At 42.4% G+C, this 19,926-nt stretch overlaps 1 protein-coding gene across 1 annotated transcript; it reads right to left on the bottom strand.

The window, feature by feature from the left end:
- Positions 1 to 1,091: 1,091 nt before the first annotated feature.
- Positions 1,092 to 9,487, bottom strand: LOC103653365 (uncharacterized). Its single transcript, XM_008680294.4, has 3 exons — positions 9,291 to 9,487; positions 8,882 to 9,213; positions 1,092 to 2,939 (listed from the first exon to the last, which is right to left on the bottom strand). Exons 1-3 carry the CDS (start codon positions 9,379 to 9,381, stop codon positions 1,401 to 1,403), a joined length of 1,962 nt encoding a protein of 653 aa, XP_008678516.1. The 5' UTR covers positions 9,382 to 9,487; the 3' UTR covers positions 1,092 to 1,400.
- Positions 9,488 to 19,926: the final 10,439 nt, after the last annotated feature.

Below are 19,926 nucleotides of genomic sequence, written 5' to 3' on the forward strand. Positions count from 1 at the left end.
TCCGATAATGCTGGTACGACATGGTGGCCATCTTCAGGTTGGGAGACTTGAAGGCTGAGGTCCACTGGTACTCTTGCCGCTCACGCTGGCGAGCCGCTCGAGAGGCCGCCCAGACCCCCCGCCGCGGATCCACGAGATCCCGCGGCCGGCCGAGGAGTAACTACGCTCCCCAGCGAGCGACCGCCATTAAGGACGCCGAAAGACCCATCGCACGGAGAATCTGGAGCAGGGGCAGCCGGATCCGAGAGACAGGGTGAAGGATTCGCGGAGGTGCGGCGGAAAAACTGATGGATTTTGGGTGGCCGGAATAGCTGTGGAGGGGGCGATGGGGGAGGCGGCGGAGGGAGCAGAGGGTGAGGCGACATCCCCCCCCCCCCCCCCTCCTGTGGTTTCGTTTTGCCCCGCAAAGATCAATCTGAGCACAGTTAATTTTCGGTTGGTTCACACTTTGTGTGAATTTGATATGACCTATTTGGAACATGATAATAGAACTTTGTAAGCCTCTGAACATGACAGTAGAAGAATTTTTTTTAAGCATATGAACACGACAACAGAAGAATTTTGTAAACCTTTGAACACGACAATAGAAGAATTATGTAAGCCTGTATCGCTAGCTGTAGCATTAGAATGGTTTCTCAAAAAAGCCAATTGAAGTGCATGGTGTAGTCGGATGCATGACACTAATGCCACCTACCGCAACTGTTATATCAGTCGGTATAATGTTATAGCGAGTCAGCGACAAATAATCAGCCACTATATTGATTTACAGTGACTTTTTAGGACCTGTTTGGATCCTTGTAGCAAACCCCAGCTAATTTTAGCACATTAACCTCCAAACAGATCGGCTAACAAATTCGGCAAACAAATTGACTAATTGTTAGCCCGGCTGCCCGTTAGACATTTGACTTTGCTAATAGATTATATAAAGAGAAAAAAAAGACATCTATTGCCTAAGTTTCTAAACATACTCTGGCTTATTTTTGTTAGCTAATTATTTACCTAACAGGGGTATCCCCGCCGCCGCATCTAGAAATCAGTTCTCTAACAGGGGTAACAGATGAAACATTTAAGTAATTTTGTAGATATGAAAAAAAAAGCAATGTCCATTCGAATCACATATATACTTTGCAAGAAAATAGTGACCAAATTAAAGGTTAAGATTTCGAGAAGGTACTGTCGTTCAAAGCATCAAGTATTCATGACTAGATTGTAGCCCTACACATCACACAAGAAATAGGCAGAGGCGGAACCAATCGTTTTTCATGCAACGCTACGTTCAAGTTCTTCACCATTAGATTTTATCACACGGACATCGTTGTCACACCTGAGACATCCTTATCCACCATTGCAACTGCAGCCATGTCCGAGGCCCCAGTGCGTACTGGTGTAGAGATGCAGGATCATGCTGACCTGCCATTCTCCTGCTGCATCACGGTGGACGCCTTGATTGACTTGACAGGGGAAGTGGCGTCATCTGCTCTCACGGTTTCCTTGGCTTGGATCACACCACCATTGGTGCCTGCAGCTGCCTGCTCTTCTTCAGCTTCCTTAGCAATCTCGCCATCCTCAGCTGGCTCAATGATGCATGCCGTGGATGCAGTGTTCTTCGTTTGTGACACTTCCAACGACGGGGCTGATTCTGCTTCTTCGTTGGCAGCGGTTTTTGCTTGTGCCGCCGCCGATTCTGCCTCCACGTTGCCTTTGGTAGGCTTTGAGCCGATGTTTTCTTGGGCCCCATCAGCCCCGGCGGTGGCAAGGACACACAAGCCATTGTTTCCTCCGGCAGCAGCGAGTGTGATCTTGCGCTTGTGCTTCTTCCCAGACAGGTGAGACCGCATGACGATCTCAGATGGTGCCTTTGCATTGCAGCTCAGGCAGACGAGGAAGCCATCCACCCGCCGCAGAGGGTGCAACACACCGTCTACTTCCATGGCCAGTGAGTCAGAATCACAGACATTGTTGACCTGAGCCCCAGCAGAAGTTGCACTGCCTTTCATCATTTCCGTTCCAGGAGTTGCAGTACTGTCGTCCCCAGTGGCGACGCGTTCCTTTGCTGCTGCCACAGTCGTTTCTTGCAGCCCAATGTCATCACCGTGCTTTGGTTGCAACGACTTATTCGCCAGTAGCGCTTTCGCCTTTGCTGCCATGTCGTCAGAGATGACAACCGTGTGATTTGTGTCTATCGGCTGTGCTTCGGCTTCTTCCTTTCCACCTATGGCTATGGAGCCGTTGACGGAGGCATCAGATGAGCTGGTACTCGCCTTCTTCTCGTGCTTCTTCCCTGACAAGTGTTGACGCATGCCATTCATCGATGGGGCCTTCACGTCACACAGCTCGCAGAGCAGAAAGCCTTCCAAGCGGCGCACGGTGGGTGGCAGCTCCACACTGTAATCCTCCAGAGCCAGCTTTACATCAGGATCAGCACTGGCAATAGCCACTCCTGATGGCCTGCTGGAAAGTTCATGCTTCTTCTGGTCATTAGAGATGTGTTTGCTCCCTTGTATGTGGCACATCATTGTAACACGGTCAGACGTCCGCACATTGCACAGCTCACAGAGGAGGTAACCGTCCATCTGTATCACTTCGTTCAGCGCTCCTGCTGTCGTCGCCATCATGAACTTGGTGGGTTTGTAATCTCTCAATGTCTCCATCGCCATTGCCTCTTCCTCCCCTGTCTCGAGCCCCCTCTCCTGCTCTGTCTCTGGCACTGGCTTTGGCAGCTCCGGAAGTGCTACCAACTTCCTCTTGTGCGGCTTCCCATTGAGGTGGTCTTGCATGACCTTCTCGCTGTTTGCGGTGATGCCACACACCGTGCAGGTTAAGGTGCTCTTCTGCTTCTTGCTGCTTGGCGCCAAAGATGGTGTGGATGTTCCGGCTGCATGATCAGGGCTCTTCCGCTTGGTCGGCGCATTTGCTAGTGCGTTTGCTTTTTGGTGGGCCTGCACAACCAGCACCGGTTACTATTATCAATTTCATTGAGATGACCAGAAAAAAAAAAAGTAAACACAATGTCAAATCACAATAATGAAGGCAAGATATTGTCTGGAACATCAATATGGTTGTATGTTCAAGAACAGACATAAAAGCTAAACTCTTTGAATTAGAAATGTTCAAAACAGCAGTTCATCATTAAATTCTTGGAACTACAAATTTGCTTTTTCAGGAAAAAATGATAGAATTGCGTGAATATTGTGGGACCAACTGGTCATGTTTTTATGTACTTCTAAACATCTACAAAGGTTTACATGCCGTAGGCATTCTTTAACATTGCAATTCTTATTTACTCCCTCTATTCTAATTTATAGGATGTTTTGACTTTTCTAGATTTATAGTTTTTACTATACACTTTTATACACAGTATATTTATAGATATATACTAAAAATAATATATGTAAAAAACCATTTTTTGTAATTTGGAAATAAGTGAGTAGTTTATTTACTAAATTCTGATATTAGAGATGGCATTTTTTGGCAGACGTTTGTAAGGTTCTGAAGTTTTATATCCATCAGTGGCCAAACTGTAAAACCTGCAGCATGTACTCCATAGCACGCAATCTGACAACAAAACTTTGAATTGGTTATCCAAATTTTGTGTTTAAGCCATGATGGCAGATTGCAAATTTTAGGGAAGAATAAAAGCACAAGTTAAATGTCAGAAAGAATTCCTTCAAGCTGTAAGGTGTTTGATCAGACAAACTCTTTTAAGTATAAAGAATTAGGGCACAAACTTCATAGGATAAAGTACATTTTCAATCTTCAATTTGTACAGGAGTTTGATTTCAATCATAAACTATGTTTTTTTCTCGAACACGCACGAGAGTTGTGTATCATTATATTAAGAAGAAGATAATAAGGGAAGGAACCCCAATACAACACCACACCACACACACCCTAGTCAGCCGGGGGGGGGGCAGTAATTTGGAAGGATAAATCCTTAGCCGCGACTGAAGACCACACTAAGACCTCATCCATAGCAGCTACAAGAACAGCAACAACACTACGAGTTTTTCCTTGAAAGACGGATTGGTTTCTATGCTTCTAAATCATCCATGCCCCAAGAATAACCAGGGAGTTAAAACCTCTCCTAGTCTGACCTTTCACCTTAAGGTCTGTGGCATCAACTATTGCAGCTTAGCTAACCACAGCAGCTCAAACCAAACTTGTCTAGAAAAAACACAAGCGACAAGTAAGTGATTGATAGTTTCCTGCTGCTGGTCACATAGGGGGCAGCACTCCGAATGTTGCAAACCCCTTCTAGCAAGCCTATCCGTTGTCCAACACCTATTATACTCCACCAACCAAATGAAAAAATGGCATTTGTTAGGAGCACAACTCTTCCGGATCCTATCAGCCGGCTCAAAATATATAGCCCCCTGCGATAAGGTCTCATAAGCTGACTTCACGGTGTATGATCCAGAGGAAGAAAACTTCGACAAGTGAGAATCAGGCACTCCAGGTTGCAGAACAATATCCTGAAGAACATGATACAACTCAAAAAATTCCAGCAACACTCTAAAAGTTAGGGCTCCCTGGAAGTCATTAATCCAATCAGAATGAAGAGCATCACTGACCAGCCTCTTGTTGATCCTTCTTCTAGGGACCATAGCAACTAGAGAGGGGGCAATCTCACTTTCACTCCTATTGCCAATTAGCCATCTGTCCTTCCAGAAGAGCATATTGGTACCATCCCCCACTACTGTAACCACAGCCGCCTCAAAAAGCTTCTGAATCTCTTTACTAGAATTAATAGAAAAAAATGGTCCAAGGTTTATTAGACTCAGTCTTTTGCAAACCAAGACCATCTAACCCCAAGAGCCCAGCATAACTAATTTAAATTTTAAATCATGCAGCCCTAGACCACCCAGTTCCTTTGATCTAGTAACTTTAGGCCATGCCAGCAAACAGTGCCCTCCATTAGCCTCTTTTCTGCCCCTCCACAAAAAGCCTTTTCAGAGTTTATCAATTTCCTTGATGGCCCAGTGAGGCAAGTCAATAGCCATTGCAGTATAGATTATCTTTGCAGTCATAACAAACTGAACGTATACTGCCCTGCCAGCCTGGTTCATCATCTCAGCTTTCAAAATCAGGAGCATGGATGCCACTTTATTGATCAGCATACGGATCTGGGATCGAGACAACTTATATAACGCTAAGGGGAGGCCCACATAAATGCAAGGGAAAGCAGAAAACTCACAATGCAGCATCCTTTTAGCCACAACAACCATATCACTTAAGCAATGAATTGGAAGCACATTACTTTTCTAGACATTAGTCTTGAGGCCTGAAGCTGTACCAAACAATTGAAGAATGTTCAACACCAAACTTATGTCAGGAGGGTCGGCCGCAGGGAAATCACAACATCATCCGCATAAAGAAAAATGCGGTGTTGCAATGGTTTTGAGGACAATGGTTGCAAGAGACCTTCCTCAGACGTCCGCTGAATCAGCCATGATAGAATATACATTACTAAACGCCTTGCCTCAGCCCCCTTGGTGCAGAATACGCTCACCCGGAATCCCATTGACTAAAATCTGAGTAGAAGACGTAGCCAACAGCCCACTCATAATATCACACCAAATCTGCCCAAATTCAAACTTCTTCATGACTTCAATCGAGAAATCCCAAGACACTGAGTCGAAAGCGTTTGTAATATCTAATTTGAAAATAACGCAGGGCTGCTTCTTTTGGTGAAGAAAACAGGCTTTTGTTGCACTAACATGAAGTTATCCTGTATGAACCGTTTCTTGATGAAAGCAGATTGGGTTGGGGTAACCATCTACTACAGTTTTCCAGCTAGCCTATTAGCCAAAAGCTTTGTGACTAATTTAGCAAAAGTGTGGACGAGACTAATTGGTCTGAAATCTTTCACATTCTGTGCTCCCTCCCTTTTGGGCAAAAGAATGATATAGACAGCATTAAGACCCATGTTTCTGAATTTCCGAGCCCACACCCAAGATATGGCTGCCCATAATGTCGTCTTTGATGATCGACCAGCACGCCTTATAGAAGCGTCCAGTGAACCCATCCGGTCCTAGAGCCTTGTCTAAAGGGAGCTCTTGATAGTATCCCAAACCTCTTCCTCGGAGAAGGAGGCGTCCAAGGCAGCTAAGTCAATGGAAGGCATGCCTAGAGCATCTAAATCAATAGTAGTATCACGCACCTCGCAAGACCCAAGCAGTCCACTATAGAAACAGAAGAACTGGGCTGCCTTAGCATCAGGTGATGTGAGGGTACGTCCATCATCATCAGTGATCTTAGAACTAAAATTGTTACCCTTACGGAACCTAGCCTGAGCATGAAACAAGGACGTGTTTGCATCTCCATCCTTGATCCAACTAATTCGGGATCTCAATCTGGCATTAGTTCGCCTAAGAAAGGAGAGGGCCAAACAGTGCTTCTTGAGTGTGTTTTTGAGCCGGTCTTCATTTTTCAGCAAGAGCTCTACTATCCTGAGCTATTTCAAGTTGATGAAGAACCTCCTTTGCCAACCACCACTGACTCTAAATAGTAAACATGCCCCCACCTTTTTGTCACTCCAACTCTGAAGACCTTTGGTAGTGGCCTTAAGCTTCAATGATAAGTCACCAAGGGATAGGACCCTGCCAGGGCCGAGGACCACCCAGCAGCGACTGCATCCTAAAAACCACCCAACTTGGGCCAGAATGCTTCAAAATGAAATCTCTTTTTTCCATGTTTAAAATCTTGCAACCCCAGCACAAGGGGGCAACGATCAGAATACCAGGTACTTGACACCAACTGTCAGATAAATTTTAAATAAATCATTTAATTAAAATGTGAATTTATATTTTCTAAAATAGTAAAAACATGTTTTAATCTCTAAAAAATCATAACTCGTTTATTTTAAATAAAAAAGTGAAATTGAAACCATTTTTTCTAAAAAAACTATTCTTTGATGCTCTATTTGGAGTTATCTGAATCTTATTTGTTCATGTTTTAAATAAACTAGACCACAAGCAATAAAATAATAGGGACGCAAATAATTAAGTTCCAAACAACTACAAAAAGAACACCAAACAATTAGATGATATTTTTTAGAATAAATAGTACTAGTTTTATATTTTTATTTAAAATAGATATAACTTTTTAGATATTACATTATTGAATAGAAAAGTGAAAACAACTTGAAACGTGCTAAAAAACCAAATTTATTGGTCCCAACAGTTGAAGGTGGTTAAGGTAGTTGGTTTTATAGTTTAACGATGAAAATCAAACTCACGTGCATATTGAGGGTTAAAAATGTACTTTGCCCAACTTTATATACGATACACGCTAGTATCTTCAGATACACACTAGTATCTTCAGTTTCTAACCATTGCATATATATATATATATATATATATATATATATATATATATATATATATATATATATATATATATATATATATATATATATATATATATATATATATATATATAATAAAACAGTGACAATTGATTCTAATATACTTCAGCAACATATCCCCATGCTCAAAACTGTGCTTATGATCAAAATGTTTTTGATCTACTTGTTCGAAGTTAATCATTTCATCTGCCTAGATTTTCTTTTATGTAGATTACATGATTTATTAGTATCTTCTCTTACATTTATGCTAATATAGTCTGCCCACAGTGCATGCATACTTAATTCACAGAGTACAAATTTTCCAATTAGGTCTTCTCTATCCATGGCTCCATGACATACTCTAGCAAACAGAAACAAAATTTATCACAATTATTGCGAGTGGTTATAAGAGTCTCTAAACAAAAACCACACGAAAGAAAACCAAATTCTAGAAAACTGAACAAGGAAGACACATTTTTTACACATCTATGGAATAATTTACCATTCAAAATGAAAGCTTCACTAATGGTTTATAGTATAAGTGAATTGCAATGTTTCAACCATAATAAATTTATGTTTCAATTGGAAAGCAAGTTTAAGTTAGCATTTTCAAGCATAACAATCAAGTTTTGTGTGTGTCTCAATCAAGTTTCCTATTTCAGATCAAGACAAATTTGCAGTTTTAAAGTATATTTAGTTTGGATTTTCAAACTAGAAAAAGATCACACGAAAATAAAAGGGAATTAATCTAAGTTTTAAGTTCAAACAAAATAATGTTTTTTTCTCAAAAATATAAAAAAGGGAAAACAATAGACAACATGTTATATGTACATGGTGGTAATAACATGTACGTGTATATTGATTTGTTTCCGTTTGACATGTTTTTACTACTAAATCTATTTTTTACAATGCTTGTTTGGTTCGCATATGTAGGATTGTAGGTGGCCTAAAACTAAAACAAAGAAAATTTTAATCAACAAAAGGCTGAGTGATGTATCGAGTTGTGACAGTCCTCAGGATAATTGATTCGTCTTAAAATCAGTAACTACCGCCAAGATTTAGCTGGGTTTATTTTATCGATAAGGAAAAAATATCAGAGGTTGGCGATAAACAGGATTATCGGATTTATCGGAACTTTATCGGCTATAGGCAAAAAATTTCGGTACAAATTTAAAGAAAATGACTCAATTTGTTTAAATGTCATGTAGATTATATTTAGACATTTAACAAATAAAAACAACACAGACCAACCAATCAAGTAAATTTAGGGTTTTTAGTGTCTAGTCTCCTAGAAGAGACTGAGAAGACATATAGACCAAGTGACTTCTAATTTGAACATTTGATAGTATCAATTCATAAAAATTTAAAAATTTCGGCTGATAAAGAAAAAATATCGGAGCTCACAAGAAAATTAGGTTTTTCGGATATCACATCGCCGATAAATTTTTCCCTCTGACGTACATTACGTTGGTAGAAAAACGGGAAGCGAGAGCTAGGGACAAACGAAAAGCATGATCAGCCCAAAAGAGAGCAAACCTCAAGCGCGAGAATCGGCGGCGACGAATTGGCGGCGGTAATCGTTCCCGGTGACAGCACCACCTTCGTCTCTGATCCCCTCGTCGGCCGCCCTAGCGTAGGCCACAAGAGTTGCAGCATTTGCTCCCTTAACTCGCTACGCACCACCATCTCGAGCTCCAATTGCTCCGCTTCCTCCCTGAGGATCCGCTCCCTGATCCTCGCCTTCTCCGCTTGCCGCCGCAGTTCGTAGGCGTCGGCTTCCGCCGTCTCCGGTGGGGGCAGATCGGACTGCCATAGCGTCACGGCAGAATTACCCACGCACTCCGCCGGACCGTCGCTTCCGTGGCCGTCTGGTAGAATCGCACGCAGACAGGTGAAGCAGACTGATCGAAATGAATCGGAGGGATAGGAGTCTAGGGGATCTCACCAGTCGATCCGGAACCAGGAGTAACTGGTGCCGCTGGCGGTGGCGGGGACCGGCTTCGAGGCTCGTCGACGGCGCGGTACAGAAACTCCATTCTCGTTTTCGTGAGGGAGAGACGCGGAGGTTTGGGTTTTTGGAAGGCTATATAAAGTAGGGGATGGATCCGGGAACGTGGAAACGTTTGGGATGCCTGTGCGGGTCCTCAAGCTGTCGCAAAAGACGGCTTCTCTTTATGCGGCCGGCACTAGGGTTGGATGAAATGCTCGGGTTCGCTAGCTCATTTGGTTTATGGTCAGCTCGACTTGACTTGGATCAGCTCGTTTGAATTTTTTTTTCATGAGCTGAGCTGACATCCTAACTCGGTTCGTTAACGAGCCAGCTCGCGAGCTAAACGAGCTACCATATTCCAGCAAAACGAAACTATATGCATATTATTTACAGAATAATTGGTGAACATGTTATATATACGTGAGGTGTCTATGGCCTATAAATTAACCTAATGATTAATGAACTATGTCTATGTGTTAATTTGGTGTATGCAAATATAATTATGGGTTAAACTGATGAACATGTATGTGAATTAATGAGTGATGAATTATACTAATTTGGTGTTATATTGATGTGGTTTGTGAAACTATAAGTATAATTACTATTTTTTATTGGTAAATTAGTTTGAAATTAACTAAATAATAATTATTATGTACATTTTATTTTTTCTGCTCTGGCTCGCGAGCTAAACGAGCCAGCTCGAGCTCGTAAACGAGCCAAGCCGAGCTGACTCTGTGGCTCGTTACCTTAACGAGCCAAGCCGAGCTGGCTCGTTAGCTTAACGAGCCAGCCGAACTCGGACGAGCCGAGCCGAGCTGGCTCGTTATCCACCCCTAGCCGGCACCACCACCATGCAATCCATTCGGATGTGTGATTTGGTGGATTAGACTGTCTCGAGCGTGGTGTAAAGCAGTGAACGAGAAATTGTATGTTTGATACTGTTTGTAAAGTAAAGTTTGAAATACGGAACACGATAGAATTTACTGGAGATAATCGGAGGAGATTAACAGGGATTAAATCTCTTTTTATTTAATTTTGATCAGAAAAAGATTTAATCCCCTGCAATTCCCTTCAATCCACCTCGAACCGAATAGGTCCTAATTGGAGACGTGAGACATGTTTGGGCTGGAACATTGTTGAATGTTTGTCACACCCGGTTCCAGGGGTAGAACCGAGCGCATATCATATGTGTGCTAGGATCTATTTCTACACATATGTTGACGTCACAAGTGTAATATATTAAAAGACAATGCAATAAAGGCGTAAAGAGAGTATAATATTTTATTACATCATCTGAAACATTGTATCTTGAACAAGTATCACATCAAATTAAAGCGGAAATAAATAACAGGGACAATCTCCCACAGGAAGATGACCGGCGCATCGTTAGACTTAGAATTCATCGTCGTCGATAAAATCTCCATCAAAGTCTCCAGCATCACTCTCTGATCAAAATATTAGCAAGGGTGAGCTCACTTATGGTCGGGGCTCAGCAAGTGGGGGAAAAATTAATGTAGGTATAACAAGGTGAGGCTAAGGTTGAGCAGTAAGCATTTTAGTTGGTCAACATTTTATTAACAACACATGTCTTACTAATAAGTGTGAATCCCAAATATCCCATTAAACAAAGGAATATGAATATAACAAAAACACTTAAGTGGAACCACTTAAGCAAATTATTGGCAGATCATCGGATCTCAATTTAATTCCATCTTCAAGTTCAATTATCATGTGAGGAGTCCAGGTCGCTCATAACCGGGAGCATGGCTGATATATCAGTTTTACACTCTGCAGAGGTGGTACAACTTTACTCACAAGCCATGTATCCCATCTAGCCCGGGTTGATCGGACCCTTAAACGCTGCCGAGGTGAATGGCTAGGGATCCATTATGAGGCTTTCACAAAATACACTTAATACGAAACAACTCGCTAAGGTTTCTAAAGACGATGGTGGTGGCCCCCTGGGTGAGGTACCTTAGACAAGAATATGTCCCTATGTTAACGTGGGCTGCCAGCACCTACCGCTCCCCCTCTTGCCCATATTTCAGGTAAGGTTGCCAGGCACTAAGCATATAAAGCTAATTACCAAAGCCAGAGCCATGATAGCACTCGTGGTTGCACTGTTATCCTGGGGGTCACTCCATGTTGCAATTAATATGAAATAATGTTGCGTTAACCATCGGATTAATGTCATAATTGCCAATTAAGTTTTGGAACATTAATACCAATTCATGAGTGACATCAGAATTAATAAGTTAAGCGGTAGCACAAATTTGCAAAGCTTAAATATTTCCAGAGTAAACAAGGAATACAGTGGTAAATCTAGGAAATCCTTAATTAGGTAAAAACCCATCAAATTATGCAGTATATCAAAAGTAAACATTATTAAATGCAATGATTGAGTGCAAAAAGAATATGCAGAGGGAGAATTCACTTGCCTTGCTCAAGCGAGTCATGTTGTTCGTCTTCGAACGTATTCGAATCCTCTACCACATAGTCGGCTTCTAATAGAGTCGCATATCGCACATACAAAAATAAAACATACACAAATAAATAAACATGCACCATTACATAAACATACACCATTACGTACACATTAATATATCGTACTAATCACATCTTAATTACGTCCTAATCGCGTAAATACTTATTAATTCAATTATAGCTATTATTGTGAGTCCTAATGATGAATTTATGAGTGGGTGTAATAAATACAGTTTTAACTAGTATTAATATATTTTAACATCATCAATGAAATTAAATGATAATTATCGTCTTTAATACTAATAAACAAATTAATAGCTTTTATCCTTTTTATTTCTAACTCAAATTATTTAGTATAGCAAAAATGAATTTAACATTCTAAAAATCCCTATAAATACTGATTGAACTTTTTATAACACAATTGAGGGTATTTTGACATAAACTACTATTTTGCTTACTCTAAAAATTTAAGTGCTCAATTTGCAAACATGATTATTTGACTAGCAAAAATCTATTTTCCATCCTACTACTGATATTTTTTTCCTTTCTTTATAAAAAGAAAATGTCAATAAAATAATTAGATAAATCATCTAAAAATCCTATATTATTCATATGACATGAGTTCTATACCATTTTCTAAATCCATTAAAATGCACCTATGACTATAATTCTCCAACTAGTTTCTAAAGTTTATTGTGACCAAATTTAACTACAAAAATTCATATATATTGTTTTTATCACCAACGTGTGACTATTAAATTCTCGTCATATTTTTCTAATCCAAAAATCAACACCACGATTAACATAAAACATCACGGTGTACTAACGATCACATATTTCTACCAAAAATTCCATAACGCACATACACATAAATTATGGATCACACGTGTTCATATTACAACAAACTAAATATGCAATTCATGAATCGAATCAAAACGTATTTTATAAAATACACAAAATAATTTGGGTCGTCATCAACCTTGGGTTCGCGCGTGCGACGGGGAGGGTTCGACGGGGGTTCGGCCGGGTGGAGAAGAGCAGGGCTCGACTACGGACGGCGAATGGCGAGTGCGTGGCTCCAGCGACGAACTGCGGGCTCCGGTGAACTCCGGTGCCGAACGGCAAACTCCGGCGATGAGTAGTGCACTAGCGATGAGCGAGGAGAGCTAGAGAGAGAGGCAAGCTCGGGTGGGAAGGAGAAGGGAGAGAGCTCTGCTGTCCCTTTTATAGAGAGAGGGAGGGGAGAGGAGAAGTCGCCGTGGGGGAGAGGAGAGCGGTCGGCGGCTCCATTACGCTGTTTAATGGCGTCGGTTTCTCCACTAATAGAGGGAGGTAATGGGAGAAGAAACAGTCGGCATTGAAGCTCCATTAACGACGAAGCGAACTGTCGGCGCGGGCGTCGGTTGGACTTCGGGCGCGGGCGGAACTCGGCGCGGCTGCCTGGCCTCGGTCGGCTCGGCCGGCTTGCGCAGGGCGCCGGTGCAGGGCTCGGGCGGCTCGCCAGCCGAGGTCGCGCGGCGACAGCAGGGCGCGCGGACCTCAGCGCGCTCGGCTAGGCGCGCTCGGTGTTGCAGCCTTGCGTCTGGGCGCGCGGCGCGGTTACAGAGGCACGCGGGTGGAGAGGCAGAGAGGCAGGGAGAGAGATAGGAGAGAGAGAGAACAGAGGAGGGAGATGAGAGCGGCGGCTGCTGCTAGGAAAACCAGCAGGCGCGCGCGCGTCGCGGGTGCTAGGGTTTGGGGATGGGCCCATAGTGGGTCGGTTAGATTAGGGTTTTTTTTCTCTTTTTTTTTCTAAATTGCGAAATGAATTTTTAAAGAGCTCGAAAATTCCCTAAAAGTTCACCAAAACTATTTATAAATAAAATACTTGTTTTTAGACTAATAACTATTATATTATTTAATTATTATATTAATTACTAGGTTTTCTTTAAAAAGAATTGATAAAAAAACATCCGATAATCAATCAAGCGCATACAAAGAAAATTGATTCAAAATGCAAATAAATAATTAAACACTTAAAAAAATTATTACCCTAATTACTAAATTTATTATTTTTAGTTGATGGCTTTTGTGGTGTTACAAACCTACCCCTCTTAAAAAGAATCTCGTCCTCGAGATTAAGAAACTTCCGAGAATAACTGGAGAAATTCTGCTCTGAGTTCATCTTCTCTTCCCCAAGTGGCCTCATCTTCCGAATGATGACTCCACTGAACTTTGCACATGTTAATAACTTTACTCCGTGTAATTCTGCGAGATGTTTCTAGAATTCTGACTGGGTATTCCGAATAAGTCAAATCCTCATTGACATTCAGTTCTTCCATGGGTAACTGTTCTTCTGTTACTCTTAAGCACTTCTTAAGTTGTGATACGTGAAATACGTCATGCACATCCGATAATCTATCGGGTAGTTCTAACTGGTAGGCTACTTCACCTTTTATTTCCAAAATCTTGAATGGGCCAATATAGTGAGGAGATAATTTTCCTTTAACTTTAAACCTTTTCATTCCTCTCATCGGTGAAACCTTAAGGTACACGAAATCTCCTACTTCGAACATCAACTCTCTTCTTCTATTATCAGCATAGCTTTTCTGTCTTGACTGTGCTGTCTTCAAATTTTCTCTAATAATCTGCACTTGCTTTTCCGCCTCTTGGAGAATTTCTGGACCAAATACTTGACTTTCTCCGGTCTGATTCCAATAAAGCGGTGTTCTACATTTTCGTCCATATAGTGCTTCAAAGGGTGCCATTTTTAGACTTGCCTGATAACTGTTGTTATACGAGAATACTGCATAAGGCAAACTTTTATCCCAGCTTCTACCATGCTTTAGAGCGCAAGCTCTTAGCATATCTTCCAACACTTGGTTTGTTCTTTCTGTTTGCCCATCCGTTTGCGGATGATAAGCTGAACTAAAATTTAGCTTGGTATCCATGGACTCATGTAGTCTTTTCCAAAAGCGCGAGGTAAACTAGGTTCCTCGATCTGATACGATCTTCTTCGGTACTCCATGCAGACAAACAATCCTCGACATATATAACTCTGCTAATTGGGCTCCCGAGTAAGTTGTCTTCACAGGTATAAAGTGTGCCACTTTGGTCAACCTGTCTACTATGACCCATATTGAATCATAGCCATCCCGAGTACGGGGTAGTCCAACTATGAAATCCATACTGATTTCTTCCCATTTCCATTCAGGTACCTTAAGAGGTTGTAGTAATCCTGCTGGTCTTTGGTGTTCGGCTTTAACTCGCTGACACACGTCACATAATGCAACATGTGTAGCAACATCTCTTTTCAAATCGTACCACCAATACTTTTCCTTAAGATCCTGGTACATCTTGGTACTACCAGGGTGAATAGAGTAAGCTAAATCATGAGCTTCTCTCAAAATAAGTTGGCACAGGTGTTCGATTTCCGGTACGCAGATTCTCTTCTTAAACCATACTGTTGAAAGGGAAATGTGCCCTTAGGCCATTTCTAAGTATTTTGGTGATTTAGTGTCCAACACAAGTGCCTAAGTGTTAAATGGTGGACAAAGTACAAATCAAGTATAAATGTATGTTTCTCAGACTTAGTACATTGTTTTAGAGACTAATGTATTGTGTCTAAGTGCTGGAAACAGGAAAAAATCAAGTTGAAACTAAGGATGGCTTTGTTCAGCCAAAGTCAGCTCTGTCTGGGTGCATCGGACTGTGTCCGGTGCGCCAGGCTGACTCAGGCGAACTTGCTACTCTCGGAAAGTGATTAATGGCGTACGTTCACCGGACTGTCCGGTGAGCCAATGGTCGGCCGGGCCAACGATCGGCCGCGCGATCCGCGCGAGACACGTGGCCGAGCCAACAGTCAGAAGGGGGCACCGGACAGTGTCCGGTGCGCCAACGGCTCCAAAGCGCCAACGGTCGGCTTCGCCCAAGAAGGAAAGAAATCCGCACCGGACAGTGTCCGGTGGTGCACCGGACTGTCCGGTGCGCCAGGCGACAGAAGGCAAGAATTGCCTTCCTAGAATGCCTCAACGGCTCCTTGCTGCCTTGGGGCTATAAAAGGGACCCCTAGGCGCATGGAGGAGTATACCAAGCATTCTCTAAGCATTCCTAAGCACCAAGACTTTGATTCCGCGCATTTGATTCCTTGTTCTAGCAACTAGAACTCCATTTGAGTTGTGAACTCGTTGGGTTGTGTTGTGAGCTCTTGTTGTGACTTGTGTGCGTGTTGGTACTTTGATTTTGTGTCTTATGTATGTTGCTTATCCCTCCCTTACTCTGTGCTTCTTTGTGAACATCAAAGTGTAAGGGCGAGAGGCTCCAAGTTGTGGAGATTCCTCGCAAACGGGATATAGTAAAGCAAAGCAAAACACCGTGGTATTCAAGTGGGTCTTTGGACCGCTTGAGAGGGGTTGATTGCAACCCTCGTCCGTTGGGACGCCACAACGTGGACTAGGCAAGTGTTGAACTTGGCCGAACCACGGGATAAACCACTGTGTCTATCTGTGATTGATCTTCTTGTGGTTATCGTGTCTTGCAAAGACTCCTCTCTAGCCACTTGGCATTCTTGTGCTAACTCCTAATCATGTTTTGTGGCATTAAGTTTCAAGTTTTACAGGATCACCTATTCACCCCCCTCTAGGTGCTCTCAATTGGTATCAGAGTCATTCTCTTCAAGAAAGGGACTAATCGCCCGAAGAGATGGATCCTAGGGGCAAGGGGATTGTGATCAATGATAAGGAGAAGGAGTCCTTCGTCAACGAGCCTAAAGATGACAAGCCTACCGACTCGGGCTCGGGCAACAAACGAAAAGATGGGAAGAAGAAGAAGACAAGGCGCATCAAGGAGATCGTCTACTACGACGACAGCGATGAGTCCTCTTCTTCCCAAAAGGATGACGACAACAACTACGAGAAAAAGAAGACGGTTAACTCAAACTTCTCTTTCGATTATTCTCGTATTCCGCATAGCTCAAATGCACATTTGCTTTCCATTCCTCTTGGCAAACCTCCTCATTTTGATGGAGAGGACTACGGATTTTGGAGTCACAAAATGCGTAGTCACCTGTTCTCTCTCCATCCTAGTATATGGGAGATAGTAGAGAGTGGAATGAAATTTGATAGCTCGGATAGTCCTTTATTTATAAATGAACAGATTCATAAAAATGCACAAGCTACTACTGTGTTGTTAGCCTCATTGTGCAGGGACGAGTATCATAAGGTGAGCGGCTTGGACAATGCCAAGCAGATCTGGGACACCCTCAAGATCTCACATGAGGGGAATGACGTCACCATGCTCACCAAAATGGAGTTGGTGGAAGGCAAACTTGGGAGATTCGCGATGATTAGAGGGGAGGAGCCAACACAGACGTACAACAGGCTCAAGACCCTCGTCAACAAGATAAGGAGCTACGGAAGCACGCGATGGACGGACCACGACGTTGCCCGCCTAATGCTAAGGTCCTTTACTGTCCTTGATCCACATATTGTGAACAACATTCGTGAGAATCCTAGGTACACGAAGATGACGCCCGAGGAGATCCTTGGAAAGTTCATAAGCGGGCGGATGATGATCAAGGAGGCTAGATACGTCGATGATGCATTAAATGGCCCAATCCAAGAGCCTCAAACTATTGCTCTCAAGGCAACAAGGAGTAAGGAGGCGCTACCTAGCAAGGTGGCGCAAGTTGAGGCGGCCGGGCTTAATGATGAAGAGATGGCCCTCATCATCAAGCGATTCAAGACGGCGCTAAAGGGTCGCAAGGAGCACCCCAACAAGAATAAGATGAAGGGGAAGTGCTCCTGCTTCAAATGTGGTAAGATTGGTCATTTTATCGCTAACTGTCCCGATAATGATAGTGACCAGGAAAAGAAGAATGGAAAGTGGGAAAAGAAGAAGAACTACAAGAAGGCGAAGGGCGAGGCACATCTTGGAAAGGAGTGGGATTCGGATTGCTCCTCATCAGACTCCGACAATGAAGGGCTCGCCGCCACCGCCTTCAACAAGTCATCCCTCCTCCCCAATGAGCATCACACTTGCCTCATGGCAAGGGAAAAGAAGGTAAGCACTCGTAATACCAGTACTTATGCTTCTTCAAGTGAGGATGAGTCTAGTGATGATGATGAAATAGACTATTCATGCTTATTCAAGGGATTAGATAGAACTAAGATTGACAAGATTAATGAATTGATTGATGCCTTGAATGATAAGAATAGATTACTAGAAAAACAAGAGGACCTTTTATATGAAGAGCATGATAAATTTGTTAGTGCACAAAACTCTCTTGCTCTAGAAGTTAAAAGGAATGAAATGCTTTCTTGTGAACTATCTACTTGTCATGAAACCATTTCTACTTTAAAAGGTGTTAATGATGATTTAAATGCTAAACTAGAAGTAGCAAATAAATCTAACTCTTGTGTAGAACATGTTATGATTTGCAATAGGTGCAAGGATTTTAATGTTGATGCTTGTAGTGAACACCTAGTTTGCATTTCTAAATTAAATGATGAAGTGGCTAGTCTTAATGCCCAACTTAAGACTAGCAAGAGTGAATTTGACAAGCTAAAATTTGCAAGGGATGCCTACACGATTGGTAGACATCCCTCAATTAAGGATGGTCTTGGCTTCAAGAGGGAAGTCAAGAACTTAACAAGCCATAAGGCTTCCATCTCCACCAAGGAGAAAGGGAAGGCCCCTATGGCTAGTAGTGCTCAAAAAAACCATGCCTTCATGTATCATGATAGGAGACATTCTAGAAATGATTATAGAAGTTATGATGCTCTTGATTCTCATGCTATGGTTGCTTCTAGTTCTTCTATTATGCATGATAGAAATTTAGCTAGGAGAAATGCTATTAATCACATGTCTAGAAGAAATATTGTTCATATGCCTAGGAAAACAAATAGTGAACCTTCTACAATTTATCATGCTTGCAATGCTTCATTTGCAATTTGTAGAAAGGATAGAAAAGTGATTGCTAGGAGACTAGGGGCAAAATGCAAGGGTGATAAAACTTGCATTTGGGTCCCTAAGGATATTGTCACTAACCTTGTAGGACCCAACAAGAGTTGGGTACCTAAGACCCAAGCCTAAATTTGCCTTGCAGGTTTATGCATCCGGGGGATCAAGCTGGATTATCGACAGCGGATGCACAAACCACATGACGGGGGAGAAGAAGATGTTTACCTCCTACGTCAAGAACAAGGATTCCCAAGATTCAATAATATTCGGTGATGGGAATCAAGGCAAGGTGAAAGAGTTAGGGAAAATTGCTATTTCATCCGAGCACTCTATTTCTAATGTGTTTTTAGTTGAGTCGCTTGGATATAATTTGTTATCTGTTAGTCAATTATGCAATATGGGATATAATTGTCTATTCACAAATGAAGATGTGTCTGTCTTTAGGAGAAGTGATGGTTCACTAGCTTTTAAGGGTGTATTAGACGGCAAACTCTATTTAGTTCATTTTGCAAAAGAGGAGGCCGGTCTAGATGCATGCTTAATTGCTAAGACTAGCATGGGCTGGCTGTGGCATCGCCGCTTAGCACATGTGGGGATGAAGAACCTTCACAAGCTTCTAAAGGGAGAACACGTGATAGGTCTAACTAATGTTACTTTCGAAAAAGATAGACCTTGTGCAGCTTGTCAAGCAGGGAAACAGGTGGGAAGCTCTCATCATGCCAAAAATGTGATGACAACATCAAGACCCCTGGAGTTACTTCATATGGACCTCTTCGGACCCATCGCCTATCTAAGCATAGGAGGAAGTAAGTATGGTCTTGTTATAGTTGATGATTTTTCCCGCTTCACTTGGGTATTCTTTTTGCAGGATAAATTTGAAACCCAAGGGACCCTCAAGCGCTTCCTAAAGAGAGCTCAAAACGAGTTTGAGCTCAAGGTGAAGAAGATAAGAAGCGACAATGGGTCCGAGTTCAAGAACCTTCAAGTGGAGGAGTATCTTGAGGAGGAAGGAATCAAGCACGAGTTCTCTGCTCCCTACACACCACAACAAAATGGTGTGGTAGAGAGGAAGAACAGGACGCTTATAGACATGGCGAGGACGATGCTTGGAGAGTTCAAGACCCCCGAGCGCTTTTGGTCGGAAGCCGTGAACACGGCTTGCCACTCC

This window comes from Zea mays, chromosome 4 (genome assembly GCF_902167145.1).
Source record: "Zea mays cultivar B73 chromosome 4, Zm-B73-REFERENCE-NAM-5.0, whole genome shotgun sequence".
NCBI classification, from domain to species: Eukaryota; Viridiplantae; Streptophyta; class Magnoliopsida; order Poales; family Poaceae; genus Zea; species Zea mays.

Bases quoted from the DNA above. Each gene is read 5' to 3' on its own strand.
- LOC103653365 (XM_008680294.4), bottom strand. From the start codon at position 9,381: ATGGAGTTTCTGTACCGCGCCGTCGACGAGCCTCGAAGCCGGTCCCCG. The intron at 9,214-9,290 runs GTGAGATCCCCT...CGATTCTACCAG, and splicing joins TCCTGGTTCCGGATCGACTG to ACGGCCACGGAAGCGACGGT. The intron at 2,940-8,881 runs GTTTGCTCTCTT...CTGGTTGTGCAG, and splicing joins CGCCGATTCTCGCGCTTGAG to GCCCACCAAAAAGCAAACGC.